The following is a 21,177-nucleotide window of genomic DNA, read 5'->3' as shown; positions in this document are numbered from 1 at the left end:
AAGATGGTACATTTGTGCCCATAATTCTTGGCTCATCTTACTTGTTAATAGCTCTGTGTTTCTTGTTTATTTTACAGATGGGCTCAGCCCAGCGGCACAGATACAGCTTCTTTGCATGGATGTGTATATCTGAATTCTGTTCCTTGAATGATGATAGCCATTCGAGGGAAATAAAACTTAAAGATCATAAATTAAATCTCAGAAATAGATGTTTATGTGCAGATCACTTTTCATGTATTTTTTCCTCTCTCTCCTTTTCAATTTCCTCTCTCATCAGCTCACCTTTGCCCTCTAAAGATACGATCAATTACTGCCTTTTGTCTTAAATCAATATGTCTCACACAGACGCAAAAAAAAGGGGGGGTAATTGGTTTTTCTTATGGATGCTAAATCAATCACATTAAGCTGTGTAATACAAAGCACTCATGTTCTGTTTAAATGTGGTGTTTAAAAGATTCTGTTATAGTTGAATCTTGAATAACTAGAAAATATAATAAAATACGATGGCATTTTATCAGCTTGAGCCAATGATTTCTTGATGTACAATAAAATCATTTCGCCTTTTTCCTTCCTCCTGGTCATCTCTCCTTCTTAGACAATTCTCTTCCTACCATCCGAGACATTGTAAAGAAATGGACATTTAAATGCTTTAAGAGGATGATGGATCACTGTGCCTCTGGTCTTTCTGTCCATTTCTGTGGCTGTTTTGAATGCATCTTGTGAACAGTGATGATATGAAAAACATAAGTGCTCAACTATGGTTTCCTTGTTCCTTTCTGCTTCTTGCTATCCTATCCCACTTCTAAGCATGGTCTGCCTTCTTCTTTTTTTTAAAAATTCACATTTAGCTGGTAGTGACTTTTCATTTCCTAAGCTCATTTTTGACATTTTAAGCTCTGTTAAGGGTTTTCCTAAAATTTTAATGCATTTCATTAGGAGGATAAAATAAAGCAATCTCACCATCCTATATGAATGATTAGTGACTTAGAAATAAGCCTGGAGGTCAGTAAAAAATTCACTATAAGGTAGAAATAATAAAAATACAATAATGCATAACTTCGATGCACTTTAAAAAAATCATCATAGACTAATAATGTGGTATCTCAAAGGAACACATCAAACTGACGGGAAAATTACTTTTCAGGAAACAAAGTAGTTATGACATTTATAGCAACCTTTATAAAGGTTTGTAGCATAAGAGATGGAGGACATTTAATTCCTGTATTTCCACGTGCCTTATAAGTAACATCAATCAAAAGGAAAATGCAGTAGTGCTCACACACACACACACACACACACACACACACACACACACCCTTTTAGAAAGAGGAACACATTTTCTTACTCTTAAGCCAAAAGACGAATGAATGACTTTTTTTTTTTACCTGCTATTACTCCTTTTTCAAGAAAAATCAGACTTTGAATAGAATCCAAACCATGTTAACCTGTCACAATGAAAAATAGAGTTCCCATGTATTGGTTCATTTATACAGTATTTTTTTATCCCTATAACCCTACTTTCTATAAAACCAAACACAACAGTGTTTTCTTAAGTTGCATAGCCTTGGTTAATTCAGACATTTCCAAGTTGCTTCCTTTCCATTTTCTTCAAGATGCTTTATTTGTACAAAGCTAACAAGTGATCTTCTGAAACTGAAAGTAGGGTAAGAATCACTCAGATTTATTCCTGATGCCATCACCTGTGCTGGCTTGACTCTAAGACCACAGGCCACAGCTTCTCCCAGCCACGCTCTCTGTCATTATGGAGAGATTGCTTTAATTTTAGGTGACATTAAAATTGAAAATGTAACTGCCTTAAGATCCAGCAATTCCACTTCTGGGTATATATCCAAAGAAACCAGAAACAGTAATTTGAAAGAATATAAGCACCGCTACGTTCATTGCAGTGTTATTTATAATAGCCAAGATATGGAAGCAACCCAAGTGCCCATCAATAGATGAGTGGATAAAAAAACCTGTGGTACATAAATGCAATGCAATATTACTCAGTCATAAAAAAAAGAATGAAATCTTATCATATGTGACAGTATGCATGGACCTAGAGGGTATTATGCTACGTGAAATAAGTCAGTCAGAAAAAAAGACAAATACCTTATGATTTCACTCATATGTGGAATCTAAAGAATGGAATAAACAAACAAAATAGAAGCAGACTCATAGATACAGGAACAGACTGATGGTTGTCAGAGGGGAGGTGGCGTGGGGGACTGAATGAAAAGGTGAGGGGATTAAGAAGTACAAATGATAGTTATAAAATAGCCGTGGAATGTAAAGCACAGCATAGCTAATACAGTCAACAATATTGTAATAATTCCGTGTGGTGCCAGGTGGGCACTGGAAATATTGGGGAAAACACTGTAAAGTATATGATTATCTAACCACTACGCTGTTCACCTGAAACGAATATACAATAATGATTGTAAACTGTAATTGAAAAACAAAATTTGGATGGAAAAGTAGGTGAACTCAAAGTACTGTGTTTCTTTTTTCTATTCCCAAAGTATAAGCAGAAGTTGCTAAATATTTAAAAAGTAGTCAACTCTTATTTTGTAGGTATATCAAAAAGGAACTTGCTACAATAACTTATTGTAAATGTACAGTTATGTAAGATGCTGGGTGTTGAAAATAATGATCAAAAGATGTATTCAGGACAAAAGCAAAAATCAAAATGATGCAAGTTTCAGAAATTTACCCTCTATCTAAAGTGAATTGACTGTTGAATATGCAGGTACCTCAAGGTGTCATCAGTTTGCTCCCTGACACCAATCCCACTTCTTTGGATAGTATCCCCTTCGCTGCTCTCAGTTCCTGGGTGTGGGTGTGGCTCTGCCTACAGCCTGAGGATAGGGCACATGACCCAGTTCTAACCAATCAAACCACCATGCCTGTGTGATATGGGTCAGAGCCCATCCCATCAGAACGGATCTCTGTTTTTGAGGTGCTATTGAGCAGGCATTCATTCTCATGTGGCTTAAACCTGGAAAGATACTATGATCCAGCCACCAAAGTCATCTCTCCATAACGACAGAGAGCGTGGCTGGGAGAAGCCAGGCCCCGTGGCCTGTGATCTTAGAGTCAAGCCAGCACAGGTGATGGCATCAGGAATAAATCCCAGTGACACTGTGTGAGCCCTGAATCCAGCCTGCCCTAAGCCAATCCTGCCGCAGAGTGTTCAGTTATTATGCACCAATAAGTTTCCTTTGGCTTAAACCAGTTAGAAGAAAATAATTTTGCTGTTTATTTGTTTGGATTTTTTTTAGATCACATTGAATAGAAAGTATCTTAATACCTTCAGGTCCAAATATTTTTTAAAGTAACAGCCTTTTTCACTTGATGGATAGCCTAAAGCAGCGGTTCTCAACCTGTGGGTCGCGATCCCTTTGGGGGTCGAACGACCCTTTCACAGGGGTCGCCTAAGACCATCCTGCATATCAGATATTTACATTATGATTCATAACAGTAGCAATATTACAGTTATGAAGTAGCAATGAAAATAATTTTATGGTTGGTCACAAGATGAGGAACTGTATTTAAAGGGCCAAAAGGTTGAGAACCACTGGCCTAAAGGGTTTAGTGCTTTGGGTCCGTTTTCATCAAAACCTCTTTCTATCATAAAATCTTGTATGTACAGGATCTGCTGCCTCCAGCCAGTGCAACAATGAAAGTATATCTTTTATAACGAGAAATTATCATCATCATAGCAGCCACAGGTTGAGCACTTACTAAGTATCGGGTACTGTGCTAAGCACTTTACATATGTTATCCTATTCTTCTTCATTTTTCCAGAAACAGTTGTTAAAATACAGATTCTATAACCCAAAGACCCCCTATTTCTACCTGCCAATTTCTATCAGTGTGACCTTGTTTAAAATAGCTGTGCCACAGTTTCCTTGACTATAAAAATGGGAGCCATGCTACTGTCCTGATAAAGTTGTGAAGATTACATGAATTGATCTCCACAAAGTGCTTAGCTCGGTGCTTGGCACACACAAGGCACTGTTTCTGTGAACCCTCCTTGTCCTACAATAGTCCGAAAATGTAGGACGGTTATGTTCATTTTCCCAACAAAGAAACTGGTCTGTATTGGTCTTTACAGAAAGCTTTGTGTATCCCACCAAGATGACCATTATAAAAATTAGTCCTATTACCAAAGCAAAATTCTGTGAGAACAAAGACTCTGCCACTCTCATCTTTGTATCCTGGACATTACCTAGTATAGGGTCCTGCCTGTGATTATTACTAGGATGTGGACAAAGTCATTGAAAAAAATACAGAAAGAATTTAAAGGCAGCCAACTGGACAAAGAGCAGTGGCCTGAGTCAGGAGTCCAGGGACATTGTATTTCATTATCTAGTGCTGCGTAACAAATTTCCCCAAACTTAGCAGCTGACAATAGCACATGGAGATCACCTCCCAGTTTCTATGGGTCAGGGATTCAGCACAAAGTGGTTTCCTCTGGCTCAGGGTCTCTCAGGAAGCTGCAAAGTGTTGGCCAGGGATGTGTCTCATCTGAAGGATCGAATTCTAGGCCCTACCATGTCAGCAGATTGTGTCCATCCAGGGCCTCGGTTCCTGACTGGCTGTTGGTGGGTGGCCTCCCTCCTTGCTTTGTCACAGGGGCCTCTCCACCTGGCTTTATCAGAGCAAACATGTGAGAAGAGCCAGAGGTAGAGAGAGAGATGGAGACAGAGACAGAGAGAGAGAGAAGGGAGAGAAAGAGAGATGTTCAGTGAGAAAGAGGGCAAGCGAGATGGCAGCCAGTCTTTTGTAACCCACACAGAAGTGACGTCCCATCACGCCTGCCGTATTCTAGTCATTAGAAGCAGGTAACGGGGTCCGGCCCACATTTAAAAGGAGAGGAATACAAAAGGGGTGACTACCAGGAGGTGGGGTCACTGGAGTCGATTACAAGGCTGCCTACCACCGACATGGAATTGAAGTTGATTTTGTGTTGCTCTTTGACCCTGACTGAGCCAGCCATTCTGCACCTCAATTCTCCTCTCCATAAAATCTGTATTATAATTCTCCAAGATCCCTTCCAGCTCCAACTTATGGTTCTAGGAGGTCCTGAGTGGAACAGGAAGCACAGCTTAAAGCCATGTTTCATTTCCAAATGGCTCTATGAGTCAATAGCAGAAATGAAGAGTTCTAGCCTTCCAACTTTTGTTGACACCATCTTGTAGCCTTCTGTGTTAAGGAATACAGTGATGAAAACACTAGAGATTTTGAGGAAAAAATGAGGTTGCCGCAGTTGTATGCCCATTTGCAGCGTTTGAGGAAGAGGGAACATGAATTTCCAAAATGTAATTGAAATGGAGTGTTTCATTCGTTTACCCTGAAGTGTCGATAAGAAATGGTGCATGGCAGATAGTTGTCTTGTGATTCCCAACAGCAGCTCTGTCTTGAGGTTAATAACTCTTTGGCTTATTGACTTACTGGCAAACCCTCTCTGGTGGTATTTAAGTTTGTTTAGATGTTTTCTTGACCATTATTTTTTAAAATCTCTGTCCACTACTGTTTTTCCATCTACTGAAGAAACTTCATACTCCGTTTATTTTGAGCAATGTATTGAAATCTCATTTAACAGACTCATGGATACAGAGAACAGACTGACAGAGGAGAGGGGAAGCTGGTAAAATAGGTGAAGGTATTAAGCAAAAAGAAAAACAACAACTCAGACACAGACAACAGTATGGCGGTTGCTAGTGGGAAAGGGGTGGGCAGGTGGAAGAGGGTAAACGGGGCATAAATTATGCCGGAAGATTAGACTGAATGGTAAACACACAATACAATATACAGATGATGTACCATAGAATTGTATGCTTGAAACCTATCTGATTTTATTAACCAATATCACCCCCAATAAATTCAATTAAAACATAAATCTCTTCTAACCCATCATAGCAACTGAGTAAGACATTGACTAAAACCACATGAAAGCAATTCATTGATATTGTAAAAAAACACACACACATTAGAATAGAGTTAACATATGACTCGCAACCCCTGAAAAATTTGAAAACATTTATTTGCAATGATATATGCACACCTATGTTCATTGTAGCATTATTCATGGTGACCAAGACATGGAAACAACTGAAGCATCCTTCGATAGATGATTGGATAAAAAAAGATGTGGGATGCTACTTGACCATAAAGAAAGGTGAACTAGTGCCATTTGTGACAACATAAATGGACCCTGAAAATATCATGCTAAGCAAAATAAGGTAGACAGAAAAAGCAAAAAAACAAAAACAAAAACAAAAAACACATGTGATTTCACTCACATCCTATATAATAAAAGAGAAACATGCAAATTAACCATCCCTCCACTATACTCAAGCCACGCCCACAAGCCATGCCCACCAGCCAATCAGGAGCAAGTATGCAAATTAACCCAACTAAGATGGAGGCAGCCACGGAGCTGGAGCAAGCAGGAAGCTTGGGTTGCCCCCGACGATGGAGGAAGGCAAGCTTCCTGCCTGCCCTGGCCGGCCCTCAGCTCTGCTCAAGGCTACAAAGTTTCAATTATAGAAGATAAATATAAATCCCAGAAAAAAAAAAAAAAACAAAAGAAAAAAAGGAGAGGCTGGGAGCTTGGGTCGCCGGGGTGCATGGCCAGCCTGAAAACAGCCCTCAGCCCCTCACCCAGGCTGGCCAGGCACCCCAGCGGGACCCCCACCCTGATCCGGGACACCGTTCAGGGCAAACCAGCCAACCTCCACCCGTGCACCATGCCTCTATCCTATATAATAAAAGGGTAATATGCAAATTGACCCTAACAGCAGAATGACTGGGAATGACTGGTCACTATGACACACACTGACCACCAGTGTGCTCCCACAGGGGGAGCTCTGCTCAGCCACAAGCCTGGTTGACGGCTGCTAGCACAGCGGTGGTGGCAGGAGCCTCTCCTGCCTCCTCAGCAGCACTAAGGATGTCCGACTGCAGCTTAGGCCTGCTCCCTGCTGGCAAGTGGACATCCCCCCGAGGGCTCCCAGGCTGCCAGAGGGATGTCTGCCAGCTGAGGCCCGATCCCCTGGGGAGCAGGCCTAAGCCAGTAGGTGGACATCCCCTGAGGGGTCCCAGACTACAAGAGGGCACAGGCTGGGCTGAGGGACCGCCCTCACCCCGAGTGCACAAATTTTTGTGCACCGGGCCTCTAGTGTGAAATATAAAACTGAAAGTAACACATGAAAAAACAAGAAAAAGAAACAAAAGCTCACAGACCTAGACAACAGTATGATGGCTACCAGAAGGAGGGAGGGGGTAGCAAAGGGGGTCAAATATATGGTGATGGAAGAAGATCTGGCTGCAGGTGATGGTCACACAACGCAATATACAGACGATGTACCATAGAATTGAACACTTGAAAACTATATAATCTTATTCACCAATGCCACTCCAATAAATTTAATTTTAAAATATCCCTGCTATACATGTATTCATCTTTCCTACGAGTTGAAGATAGGGAATCCATTGTTGCAGAGTGTTGTTGGTTAAAACTCCAGAGCCAAATGAGATTTTCCTGTTTACTATTAATTAAAAGGCTCTGATCTCCTGATGTTTATATTCCCCTATGAACTGGCCAGGAGCTGGTGGCCTGGGCACTGGGGTTTGCAGGTGTTTGCTGTCCGTGCCTTATTGTACTGTTCTTCTAATATCTTTTACATCTTCGAATGGCTTGGCGGCATTCAAACACTGGGCAAGTTTACCCTGAGAGAAATTCAGATCTCCGGCTTGCCTTGAACAATGGGAAGCGTGGCCAACTCTCACCTACATCCCAGTGTGGAAACACATCCTCTCCTGCCCGGCCTTCTCCTGGCTCCGGAGTGTTCTACCTGTAATATCAGCCTACAAGGAAAGACAACTAGAAATCCCGCTTCCATAACAGCCGCAGTGACTTTGTCATTAAGGAAACAATAAGGGCAGGTCCAGAGAATCTAGAGCAGTGGTTCTCAACCTTGGCTGCACATCAGAATCACCTGGGAATCTTTTTAAAATCCTGATTTCTGGGCCTCATCCTCCGGAAATTCTGTTTCTTTGCTACTAATGTTGTGACCTCCCCCCATAACAAAGAAACAGAATTTCAGGAGGATGAGGCCCAGAAATCAGGATTTTAAAAAGATTCCCAGGTGATTCTGATGTGCAGCCAAGGTTGAGAACCACTGATCTAGGGAATGCTGCCGCTGCTGACCAGGGCAGCTGCTGCTCACCCAGCTGGCTTCACTCAGTCATGTGAGCTCCCTGGGCAGGGAGGGAGGCATCTGGGTGAGATCCAGGCATAGCGCTGCTGGCCTGAGCATGAAGATTATCTCATCCATCATGACGCAGGAAAGGCATCAGATAATTGTGTGGTGGCTTAAGCCATTTTCTCTGCATCGACAATGGCTTTGCTGTTGGTTTCACAGTCACCTGTTCTCACATTACTTGGTCCTTCGAGCAATTACACTCAGCACCCTTGACAGAATAGGGAGGTGCTGTGATGCTGAAATTAACCCATATTTTACACTTGCCCGCTGTCCTGTGTGGCACACGGCTGCCGTGAAGTGCACAGAACGAAGACATGTGCCCACGTGCTGTGTCTTGTGTGCAGTTCAGGGCCTGCTCAGCCGCTGCTGCAGTTCCCAGCTCCTCGGTGTTTGTTTGCCTTTCCAGGCCTCCGCGAAAGGTTGCAAACACCAGCTATGTGCTAAGAGCTACTAAATCCCATGGACAAATACCAGCTAAGCTGCTGGAGGGGTTTTTTCCTTCAGTCCTTTTTCAAAGGCCGAAAATGGGTCAGCCGCAAGGCAAATAGTAATTTTAAACTTCTGGGGAAACATGGATTCTATGTGATGTGATCAGTTTCTCCGCATTTAGATCGGCTCCAATAGATTGCTATTTAACTTGAGACCCGATCGGTGTGTTTTGAAAGCCTAAAAGCACAATTCATTCTTTCCATCAGGGCCCGTATAAACACGAGCATGTTGGGGCATTTCATCAATTCCTTCTCCCCACCCCATTCCAAGTCAGATAAAATGACACAAAACACCACTTCCATGAATCACAGTCTCCTTTTCTGGACTGTTTTCTGCTTTTTCATTAAGTCTAAAGGTCTTCACTATCATTTGGGCTCAAATGGCATTTCGTGCTCCTGGCTGAATCATTTCTGGTGACTGTGGCAATTTAAAAATTACAAGAAGTAGAATCTGTTTCCATCAAAAAATAACTCTGTCTTCAGTTGTATTTTTCAACCACGGGTTTGTCCCCACTTCCCCAGAGAAACCCACCATCTTCATGGGCAGCACCTGGTCACCCCACCTGCGTCCAGCCGAGCCCACTTCCCCCTGGAGCTTGGTGGGCACAGTGCCAGGGCCCACAGTGCCTTCAGGACCCATGAACAGGTTTTCATTTCTTTAATCAGCAAAAATAATGAATATAAAGCAACCTGGGTTACATCTGCCTTTATGCCAAGGCAGTCATAACACCTACTTTTTGATATTTGACTTAGGGAGGAAGGGGGTCAGAAAGGCAGATGTACTCGGTGCCCACGATAAGTATATCGGGGCTACATTCAGGGTAAGGATGGAAGTCACTCGGAATCAATCCACACATTGGTCTGCAGTCACAGCTCCACAAACGCGACATTATGCCCTTAGCTCTACGGCCTTGAGCACCCGCTCGGAGCCCCATTGTTGCTCAGGACTAATCCTGATAGACAGTGGGGGTCTCACTGGGTCCCAGGCCTCGCGGGGAATGTGTAGTTTGTGTTGCCGTGCCATTTGTGGGCCTAGCAGCCCAGGCAATGGTTCTCGTGCAGCTGCATGATGTGTAAGTGTCAGGACACAATGAGGTCGGGAGTGAGCCCTGCTCTGAACTTACCAGCAGTGAGCCTTGGGCAAGGCATTGCCCCTCTCAGAGCCCGAGTTTCCTTATCTGACCAATGGAGATCATGAATGGTAGTTATTACTGTTCTTCCCTAACAGGGGACCTTCCCCTGCCTGCCCTCCACTGTTTCTAAACTTCATACAAATGGAATCATGTTCTTTTGTGTCTGGCTTCTTTCACTTAACCTTGTGTGTCAGTGATTCATTGCTTTTCTTGCATGTCATAGGAATTTGTTTTTTTTATGGCTGCATAGTATTCCACTGTATGAATAGACCACAATGTATTGATTGATTCTCCAGTTGATGGAAATGGGGTTGTTTCCAGGTTTGTATATCAACAATAATGCTCCTATGGGCATTCTTGGATATGTCTTTTGATGGACACAAATCCTCTTGCCTATTGGATACAGATGTAGGAGGGCAACTATGGGATCATAATAAATATTAAGTATCATGGTGTGCTAGACTTCAGGGCAGGTAAGGGGAGGAAATATAAGATAGAGCAAAATAATAACATCGTCCTTGATTTAAGTCTAATGAAGCAGACATATCAATAATTTGTACAGATAAATAAAATGTAATAGCCGCACAAGCTTCGAAAAAGAGGTACCTGGGTGCTGTGAAAACATATGGGGGGGGGTTGATCAGGGGAGGGCACAGGTCCTCTGACCACAGGGAACATGACAAACTTCAGAAACTTGAGCAAAGTCGGTATGTCAGCACAGAGAGGCCAGGGGACATGGAGAAGCAGGCAGGGTTCAGATCTTGCCCAGTACTCTCACCGAGGGGAAGACATTCATTTTTTGAGGGGGAGGAAAGGGTTTGGGGAGAGAGTAATCAGATTTATGAAAAAAAATTATCTGGCTACTGGGTAAAAAAAAACGGATTGAAGGAAGTGTGTGTAGCAAGTAGAGGCAGGGAGACTCATTCAAAGACATGAGCAATCACGGCCATTAAAAGACATTTGGACTCAAAGTGTAGGGATGAAGATGAAGAGATCGAACCAATGAAATGTCATCTTAGATACACGTCTCATCCTATTTCTCTGCTAGTTCAATTTAATCATGGTTCTTGGCCCCCGCCAGCTACTGTCATTTGGACTTCATAAGTGTACCTGAATGATTTAAAACAATAATCAATAGCTTATGAATTAAATCCAAGTCCTCTTCAGGCCAATTGTTTTCCATTGCAATCACGTACTGAGGAAGATCTCATTCATTTCCTACTACATCTGCTCACCTAACATCTGTGGTATCAGGGTTTTATTGAGGTTGATCAGACAAATTCTACCAATAATTCAAATGTGACTCCCAGTTGCAGTACAATTGTGAATGTCGGCGTTATCATTACAAACCAGGAATTACGACGAGTATCCAGTGTCCCTTTCCAACAGAAATGACCCTGCCCACTCTACCCACTATTACTTGTGCCCTTGAACTTGGTCCTAGGCCAAGTTCAAGATTCCAGATGTTCTGCTGGCATAACCAGACACTGTCCCTCAGCTCACAGGATAAACTGAAATGGGTTCCCAGCGAGAAGGGTCTTTAATGTGGCTCCTAGGCCACTCCTCTGCTCTCTAATTTCCACCCCTAAGGGAAACCCTGAATCTCAAGCTACTATGAGCTCTCCTTGCATCTCGGGGGAATGCTAGAAGATTCTACACTTGCACATCAGTATTGCCGTGGAGCGGTGGGTGCACAGACATGAAGCCCCAGGCTCGGGTTTGAGTCTAGACTCCTCTGCCCAAGGGCTGAGGAACTCTGAGCAGGGCCCTAATTCCTCCGGACCTTCATTGCTCATCGGCGAGATGGAAATGGTGGTAACAGCAGCCTGAGCCTTACAGGGCTGCGAGGACTGGATTAGCCACAGGGATCTGCTGGTTACCAGCAGCCTGTCGGCATCGCTGCCATGGATCGAGGTGAACTGTTAAGTCGCTACACGAATTGATCATCCTGCGTCTGCCTTTGCCTGTAGCAGTTCTGGGGCTAAGATCTATTACTCAAAGTCAATGCCCAATGGGAGAAACTTTATTTCAGGCTTTAATCTTCTGAAAAACAATTTTTTTTTCTCCCGAGATGCCAGTGTATTCCATGCTTTCTAACGTGGTATTACTCGTCAGTTTTCCTTCTCTGCCTTAGCTACCCAGAAGCTCAGAGCATGCTAACCTAACGTGTGGACTCTGGCCAGTTTATTTTCCCTTTTTCACTCATTGCTATTCCTTTTCTTTCCCCCATGTTATATTCATGTTTTGTGTGTATTTGAAAAGCTATCTGAAATTCCTTTTGGGTAAGTAAATGGACACAAAGAAAATCACCAACAAAATCAATTTCCCAAGCGCAGCCTGTGCATTCACGAACAGCGCGTTTGCTCAGCAAGCTGCAAGGCTGGGGCAAGTTATCTCACCTCTGCAGCCTCTCTCCCTGTTGGTACAATGAGCGCCCACAATAGAATCTCCTTTAAAGGGCTGTTGTAAGGAAGGAAGGAATTAACTCATAAAAAGCATTCAGGGCGGTGCAGCGTACAATAAGGACTCATGCTAGTTCTTGGGGTTGAAATCATTAGAATTATTCCAGGTATCAGACTGGTGGCTTTTCCAGAGAACCAGCTGCTGGGAATACACACACACACACACACACACACACACACGCACGCTCTTCTCCAAATGTTTTATACCAAATCTGGAAGCCAACCTTTAAATTCTGCCCAGTACATTAATGCGGTGTGCGTGTGTGTTGGGGGGGGGGGGTAATCTTGGGTAAAGAATTGTGTTGGGGTATTGCTGTTTTCCTGCCTCTAAAAATGGAGCCATACGATGCCATTTTATGTCAAATGATACACATGTTAAAAGTGATGCAGCAGAATATCAGTAACCCCTCACCACAGGCACTGTTTGTCCGGCTTGCATTGGTGCTGCAATGACAGAGCGTAATAAACACTTGTTACTGTGAATGACATCACACTCCAAAGGGCCCTTGTTGAACGTCACGCATTGACTGTACATAGCGCTGGGCCCACGACCAGCACCTGCCTTTGCCTCCTCCATCACACCTTCTTCCCTCCAGAGCTGATGACAGTTCTTTCTTCTGAAGCTTTGAGCCAGGCTAGTTCTTTAGCTGAACCAGAATCACCTGGTGGGCTTGTTACTATGCGAAGGGAAATAAGCCAGTCAGAGAAAGACAAATACCATGATTTCTTATATGTGGAATCTAATGAACAAAATATATAACAAACAAAATAGAAGCAGGCTCATAGATACAGAGAAGAGACTGAGCTGTTATCTTATTGAGTTTGGGGGGCTGGGTAAGAAGATAAAGCAAAAAAAAGAGAAAACCACTCATAGACACAAACAGTATGGTGATTGCCAGAGGGAAAAGAAGGTGGGGGAGTAGGAGAGAGTGGGGGGGGGGGGATCAGTGGTTTCCATCACTTGACCTTGGGCGGTGAATGCACGATGCAATATACAGACGATGTACCATAGATTAGTACACCTGCAACTTATATAACTTTATTAATCAATGTCACCCCGGTAAACTCAATAAAAATGAAAACAAAACCCACCAGTTTCTATGAAATCGTTGTTGAAGGCCATGCCCATCACATGGTCAACATCACGCCCAATTGGGGAAACTTTTTCAGGGTCTAGTCCTGGGGAAGCTGCATGTCTAGTATCTGCAGGTTCTGCTCCCCCACGGGTCTCCATCTCCTCTGCTGGCTGCCAAACTGACATTTTACGTGAGTTCACCTGATTTTACTGTAACAAAAAATTAAAAAAATATTTAACTATGAGAACCAAAGAACACGTGTTTTGCAAGGCTGTGTACCGCCTCTGCTCCTCCCTTCACCACGTCTCGCCCGGCAAGACCTGCATTCACCTTTTAAGTCCCAGCCTCCTCTCCTTTCTCTGCCAATGGACTCCCCGCACCAGGGACAGCAGTGATATCTGTATCCCTACCCTCTTTGCAGTAAAACCCACCTACCAACTGCCAATCACCTTAAAACACTGCTCCAATCATGCGTGTCACCTTTCTAGTCAAAGCCCTTCTGAGACTCCCCTGGCCCCCAGCTGTCAAAACTCTATCCCAAATGGCCGGCCTCCCCTCCCCATCTGGATTCTGGCTGAATGTGGCCCAGGGCAAACACCAGCTGGGTTCTGGAGGGAGAAGGGGTCAGAGGGTCCAGTCTCTGGTTCTCTTGCTGCAGGGACGTCACAGGCTGTTTCCCCCCTGGATGAAGGCAGCCCTTCCCTGGGTGAAGGGCATGGCTGCTCCCTCCCTGGGCCTCTGAGGGCACAGAACGCTCCACCTTTGTAACCTTGGCTGAAGTTTTCTGAAGTTATTCTAAGTGATGTACTTCCTGCTACAACCTGCCTGATACCTCTCCCCAGCCTCACACCTCTAAGTGAACACTCACCAAGTGCATGCAAGAGAAAATATCCTTTCACCAGTCATTTTCCAGACTTTGAATATCACTATTAGGAAACATTTTGCAGCAATTTAAAAGTTGCCTTTATGTCATGAAGAATTTTAGAATTCTATCTTTAAGCCTAAACTGTTACTGAACATTAAACCAAAAAATGTAGTATGTAATGCTTAGCCTTGAAGGTTAAAAATGACATTTCCTCTTAAAATTATGTATATTTAATCCTAGAAATATCCTCATTTTTGTATTATGATCCTTCCATAGGTATTTTGATATATCAGTGCCATCTGCTGGGGAAGTTAATATACCATTAGGTTTCTAAATCCCAAAATATATGTCTTTTGGGGGCTGGAGGGGATAAATGTACTCTTTATTTAAGAAAAAAGCCTTATTTTTAAATACACAGCTGCTTAACTTCTACATCATCACCGATATAAACCCCAATTAATTACAAAGCACTAAAATAAAGTCTGAAACATAATTTTTAAAACACACTAAACATTTCTATTGATACATCTCCTGGTTTCTAGAATATTCTTATGTGGTTCTGCTCTACTTTTGTAGGAAGCTCAACAAGTCTCAGCATGAGCTGGCTCTTTTCCAAAGATCCATGATACTTGTATGTAAGAGAAAAGTGAAATATATATGTTTAGATATAATATATATTGCATGTATTTAAATAAAATATATACATATTTTTCAGTACATGACAAAGTTTCAGGTGTGAAGTGAGTAGACAGGTATAAGATTAGATCTTTCTGGAGTTCTTTCGCCAACTCTAAAAAGCAACTGTAACAGACACATATAAACAACACGACACAACTGTTAAATTTTCTGATAAAAATTGCAACAGATGTTCTAAATGATAATATAGAAACATAAAAGATTGCTTAACTGATTTTAATAACATGACACAAAACCCCTACACTTGATAGAATCGTTATGCAAAATACATAGATGAATACTGTCTTCTTTTAAAAATATAAAATAAATAAGCAAGACATGTGAAAATAGGCAAGTTTCCATTAAATAAATGAAATCTTTTTTAAAAAAGAAAGTTTTGCTTTTCATATCATTTGAAAAAGGAAAATTATCATTTAAACAATATTCAAGTTTATTAAACAAATTTTAAAGGTAATATAAAATGTTTAGCTTTCATCAGCTTCAAGGTTTATGTTGCTCCCAAATTTTGCATATAACTGAACTTTCAAATCTGCTAACACCCGCTGAATGGATTCCACTCTGGATTCTAAGGCGTCGATTTCTTCTTGCAAATTTTTCTGGAAAAAAAAAATTGTTTAAGTTAATTCTATTCAATTGGATGATTTCTAGCACCTGTTGCTGAAAAAATATTTGGGAACACTTTTAGGTCAGAACTTTCTAAACTTGAACAGGCAGCTACATACACAATACTGATCATTAGATCTCAACCAAAAGTCTAAAAATGGGCATTTTTAATTCAGGGCCTATATTGCTTATAAGATAAATCAAACTCGTTTTCTCAGTTTTGGCTGATTTCAAAAACATAAGAGATAAAAGGAAATTAATTTCTAAATTTTACCATATCTGAATAAACAAAGAACCCTCCATAAACACGTCGGCCACTTCTGCTAAACACTGCGTCACAGGCATGGCTTCTGCCGGAGCCTCTCCAACCGCCCATAAGGTAACTATGCAAAAATTCATGCTACCATGAACAACTAAGATAACGATTCACAGTCAAAACATGGCAGAAATTTTTTGAGCCTTTCCATCTAGATTACGTACTCCATGCAGGCAAGGACCAGGGTGTCCTGTTGTCCGTGTACCTAGTAAGTGATAGAAACCGATAGAGCAGTGGTTCTCAACCTGTGGGTCGCGACCCCTTTGGGGGTCGAACGATCCTTTCACAGGGGTCGCCTAAGACCACCAGAAAACACATATATAATTACATATTGTTTTTGTGATTAATCACTATGCTTTAATTATGTTCAATTTGTAACAATGAAATTGGGGGTCACCACAACATGAGGAACTGTATTAAAGGGTCGCAGCATTAGGAAGGTTGAGAACCACTGCGATAGAGTATACACTCCATAAATACTTGTGAAATGAATGAATGAATTGCAAAATGAAGGTTCAATATATTTGTGTGGCAGGGGCAGGGGTGGGGCTGGGAAGGATGGAGGAATGTTCACAATAGTGACAAAAACTTCTCGTGACATACTTGCAGGGTTATTTTAGGATGGCTAAAAAGAAAACCAGAATTACACAATTTTACTATGAAAGAAAAGACTTCAGCATAGAAGGGGACTCAATGTTTCTACACGGAAAGACTCAGGAGTGTTAGTTCTACCTGAGGTTTATTAAATGTGCATTTAAGTCATGAAAAGTTGTGCTTTTATGACATTTAAAGCAGGAAGACAAACATTTTAAATAATATTCAAGCTAATTAGGCAACTTTCAAGAGAATTAGAAAATATTTAACTGCCATCAGCTTCTCATACACAACTCGACTGCCCTCTCAGGCATAGCTGGAGGACCCGTGAACTGGAAACTAATTTGCTAAGTCTCAAACACGTCAATGAACTTACACTGACCCAGTAATTACACTTCACTGATTATTTTCTTTAAGAATTTCTTAAATGTGAGCAAAGATTAAAGTATAAAAATGCTCACTAGAGCAGCACTTCAGGAAAATACTGGAAACATTAGGAGGACAGTGAGCTGAGTCAATGTCCACCAACATGGCATTAAAGTCATCAAACATGGTGTCTTAACGTATGTGTGCCTGGCCCAGAGCAGGCTCCCAGGGAGCATCTGCTGGATAAATAAACATTAATGGGAGGAGAAAACACTACCGGGATGTTAACTGACCAAAAGGTGAAGCGAAAGAAAGAGGAGAGGACATAAGGGAAAGGCATGGAGATGCTCATCATGGATGACCACCTCTGGGTAGTGGCATTGCGGGTGGTTTTTCTGTTGCTTTGTAATATCCTGTGCTTTGTAAACACTTTTAACTCAGAGCGCAGGCTCAGGAATCGCAAGCTCATTCCCCGTGTCACTTTGAATAAGCGCCGAAAGCTCTCTAAGCCTCTATTCTTCAACTCTAACTGGAACTAATGGTACCTGTCTCACAGAGTACTTGTTAGGATAAAATAAACTTACACTTGAAACGCATTCGGAACACATGTGGGGCACTCTGAGACTCGGGAAGTATTACCCAGCATCCATTACTTTCCCTACTTCTTTGTAAGGATACAAATCCCAATGTAAGAGTCAGAGTTCATCACCCAGGGAAAGATTCCAATATACCTTTGCTTCTTCTAACATGTCTTGTGTTTCTTCTTGAGAATGGCTAATGAAAACATCACCAATCTGATAAGGTATCATTAAGCAGTCTTCATCTGCAAGCATGATGTCCTCGCAGGCATCTTCTAAATTCTGGAGTTGTTTCTGCAAATGCAAAAGGGAACAGCAATGAACAATGTATTCAACATTTCCCGATAGAGCTAGCAGCCCATTTTAATTTGGGGACACCAACTCTCGGAGAGCTAACACACTGATCTCTAGATACTTCCAGACTGCTACAAGCGTGCTGCGGTGGACAGCAGGAATCTGTGGCCACTCACAGTATCTCCTACCTTAACAGTCTCTCATTTTGTAAGCTCTGCCTTCCTGTGGGAGAAGTAAAGCGAAGGCAAACACGAATCTACACTTCTCAGCCGTGCCTGGTGATAGGATGGAAGCAAAGAACTTGAATCCCACCAATCTAATGCACTTGAACTGGACTTCAACGCAGGGAGTTGCACAAGCAGCGGCTGGGCACAAGGCCTCCAGGTTACAGGGGCAGCTGGGTGGCAGCGCAGTGCCCTAGGTCTGAGGAGCAGGCAGCTGGCGTGGAGACAGCAGCAGTGCCATCCCAGCCAATGCTCTGAGACATGGTTCTGGGACCTGCTCCTGGAACCTCAGCCCAGAGTCCCACCTCTCCACAATCTGTAAGTTTTCTCACACCCTTAAACAAGGTTTTTCTTCTTAAACTAGAGTAGGTTATGTCACCTGTGACAGAGTCCAGACAGATATAAGCACAAGTTATCGAATTCAGTTTTTAAGAGCTATTGCATAAAGAACTTTTATTTTTCTGAAATAAGATACATCTCTCCAGTACCTTTTTTACATCTATTTCTTCCTTCAGCTCTGTGATTCTACTCGTATTCCGTGCAAATTTGTTTATCTTTTGTTGATCTTCAAAAGTAACATTGACGTCTTCTGCAGCCTGAAAAGAGTTAAATGCCAGACTCTCCTTAGTTTGGCCTCACTTGTTATAAAGGAGGAAAGAAAGGCGTACCTGGTTTCAGTAAGGACCCCATAGCCTGGCTCAGTGGCCACACCCTCCCCTCCCCTGGCCTCTGTGACCAAAGGCATAAGGTCCGCACACTCTGATCTCTCCAGAGGGTGAAGCACCCTCTTGTCTCAACCAACATGGAGCTCAGTGGTCAGAACAGGACGGCAGACCTGAAAGTCGGCCCTCCCATCACAGGCGCTCATCATCCTGTAAACAGCTTCGCACACACCAGGCCCATCATCAGACCCAGAGAACATCTTGAGAAAGTCCTTTACATCCCCATACATACAGCTTTGAATATTCAACCTTGCACATATTTTCATGAACATGAACGCTGGTAAACACTGGCCTGCAGCACAGAAACCCAAGGCAAGTCCTTATGCAGACAGTCCTAGCGTTCAAGTCGTTTTACTTCACGATAACTCCAATTCCCTAAGCCAATAGGGCACAGAGAACCCCGAGTTCCTGCTCTCCCGCAGAGTTCAAGTACTGAGCCCCGAGAACCCATGTCCTTACAGGTGCAGTCATCGCGAAAGACCAGGCTTCCCATACACACAACTAGGGCTCAAGGCAGGGCTTCTGAATTTGAACCTGAATCGTGCTCATCAGTCACATGCACACGGTCTCTGAAAAGTTGTAGAGAACTGGGCCCCTGCTTCCCACCTGTCCAGACAGGTGCTTCCTGTTGGAGCCCCCACAGCCCTGCACACACCTGGCCCTGGAGTGCACTTCCTCGGCGGGGGCTTTCTCACTGGGGTTCGGGCTAAAGGTGGCGGGGAGGCACATGGGCCTGGGTGAGCCGCATGCCACCCAGCGAGTGCCGTGTGCAGAAAGGGAGAAGCCGCCCCTTCCCTAACAGCCCTGCCTTCCCTTTTCATCTCACTGATCTAGAACATTCCTACTGCCTGACGCTTCATTTCTGCAGGGAGGGCTTAATTCTTAATTGGGGGCCCGTGGGCATTGAGGGGTCCATTCACCCCCTGAAACTATGCAAAATGGCATGTGTGGTATGTGTACTGATCGGGAGGGGTCTTCACAGCTCTCATCAAGATTCTTAAAGGAACCCCCTACCACCCCTCCCCCCAGGTAGGAACTCCTGCTGTAACAAAAGCCAGATGCAGTTACTACCGCTCACGAAGCCGTAAGAATTCATGGAGGAAGGAGTTGTAGCATTTGAGGCAGCAGAGTGGTGGAAACAGAGTGGATTCACACCCACGCGAGCAGGAACCATGGCAAATTTCCCAATTCTCTGGAGCCAGCTGGGGTGTGCCATCCTTTAGGAAAGCAGGGAAGCCATGCCCACCTCAGAGGTGGCAGCATGGGCACCAGCAGAGGGCCTGCGGGTGAGTCACCTCCCGCCAAGGGCCAGCTAGTGCTCTACTTCCTGACTGTTCACCAACCACCATCACACAGGAAGGACACACGGAAGGTGCGAGGTGAAAACCAAAATCCCTGCACCCCGACGGCCCTTTCCGTGAGACTCGTCTCCCATGGGCTCTGGGAGAAAACAGAAGCGGTCAGTCCTCACACTGGGCGCGGGTGTGACCAGCAGGTCTCTCGGAGAAGGAAATGCCGGCCAATGTCAGTCTGCTTCTATTTTTGTCTTTTAAAGATACCTAACAAGTCTCTGAGACACAACTATGCTCTGTATTTTCATGCACCTTCCGTGCATACACTCACTTAACAATTACTTAGTGTCTCCTCTGTGCCAGGCAGTGAAAAGGGAGCCGCCGTCCTGCCCTGGTGAACACCGAGCTCACGTCTGGTGGAGGACATGGGCAAAACACACGGTTTTCTGGTGGAAGGTGACACAGGTGATGGGACGGGGTGAGTGTTGGGGGATGTAGGGAGTGAAGGAAGGTCGACGGCTCCTGCGGAGGGAGCTCCCTGCGGAGGGAGGTGCACAGGTACCGACTGGAGCCCCTGCATGGCCACCAACCGGTCTTAGGACGCAGAGGGGAGAGGAGGGGACAGCACCTTCTCGGGAACATTCACAGGCAGGCAGGTGCTACAACCCGAAGGCCTCCAACCGAAACCAACACAAGGGGCTCCCGTGACACCCACCTTGTCAGCCCAGGGGTTCCTCCAGGGGCCGAGGGGAGTCTGTGCAGCCGGCCTCTGGGGTCTGTTCCCAGCAGTGGGGACACTAGGAGAGGCGGCCGCGCCACCAGCGGGCTCACTAAGAGAAGAAAAGCCTCCGGGTTTGGGCCACACCTACTGTTTTCCTACCCTCCCGGGTTCAAGCTCTCCCCACATCCCAGGCCTTTCCCACTTTCCTTCTGTTCCAGGCACTGGGTCTCAGGGAGAAACTCCCTCCCTGGGTGCTGCCCCCTTCCCTCCGGCGTTCCCTTCCCTCCTCCCTAATCAGCGGCCCACACCTGACCACACAGCCTCCTCTGGACACTCCTGTGTGACCCTCGATGCCTGGCCTCCCTCCGGGAGCACGAGGTCTGCACGGCCAGGAGGCCGAGGGGATAAAACCACGGTCCTCCCATAACCATCCCATCCCAGCAGCCTGCGCCATAGGACACGCTCCTGAAGCTC

At 44.1% G+C, this 21,177-nt stretch overlaps 1 protein-coding gene across 2 annotated transcripts in view; it reads right to left on the bottom strand.

Moving 5' to 3' along the window:
- Positions 1–15,190: 15,190 nt before the first annotated feature.
- The window catches only part of PFDN4 (prefoldin subunit 4), a 7,599-nt gene continuing 1,612 nt past the window's right edge, over positions 15,191–21,177 (bottom strand). Inside the window, exons 2-5 of one of the 2 annotated variants that reach the window (XM_014464647.2) lie at positions 18,457–18,564; positions 17,604–17,744; positions 15,871–15,987; positions 15,191–15,589 (exon numbers count right to left, since the gene is read on the bottom strand). In XM_014464647.2, coding sequence (XP_014320133.1) covers positions 15,458–15,589; positions 15,871–15,987; positions 17,604–17,744; positions 18,457–18,564 — 498 coding nt within the window. In that variant the 3' untranslated portion in view covers positions 15,191–15,457. The remainder of the gene's footprint in view (positions 15,590–15,870; positions 15,988–17,603; positions 17,745–18,456; positions 18,565–21,177) is intronic. The other variant, XM_006099098.3, reaches the window with a different exon arrangement.

The sequence above is a fragment of the Myotis lucifugus genome, unplaced genomic scaffold, assembly GCF_000147115.1.
Source record: "Myotis lucifugus unplaced genomic scaffold, Myoluc2.0 scaffold_258, whole genome shotgun sequence".
Lineage (NCBI taxonomy): Eukaryota > Metazoa > Chordata > Mammalia > Chiroptera > Vespertilionidae > Myotis > Myotis lucifugus.
Note: the sequence above shows the minus strand (reverse complement) of the source record. Positions and strands in the feature narration are given on the sequence as shown.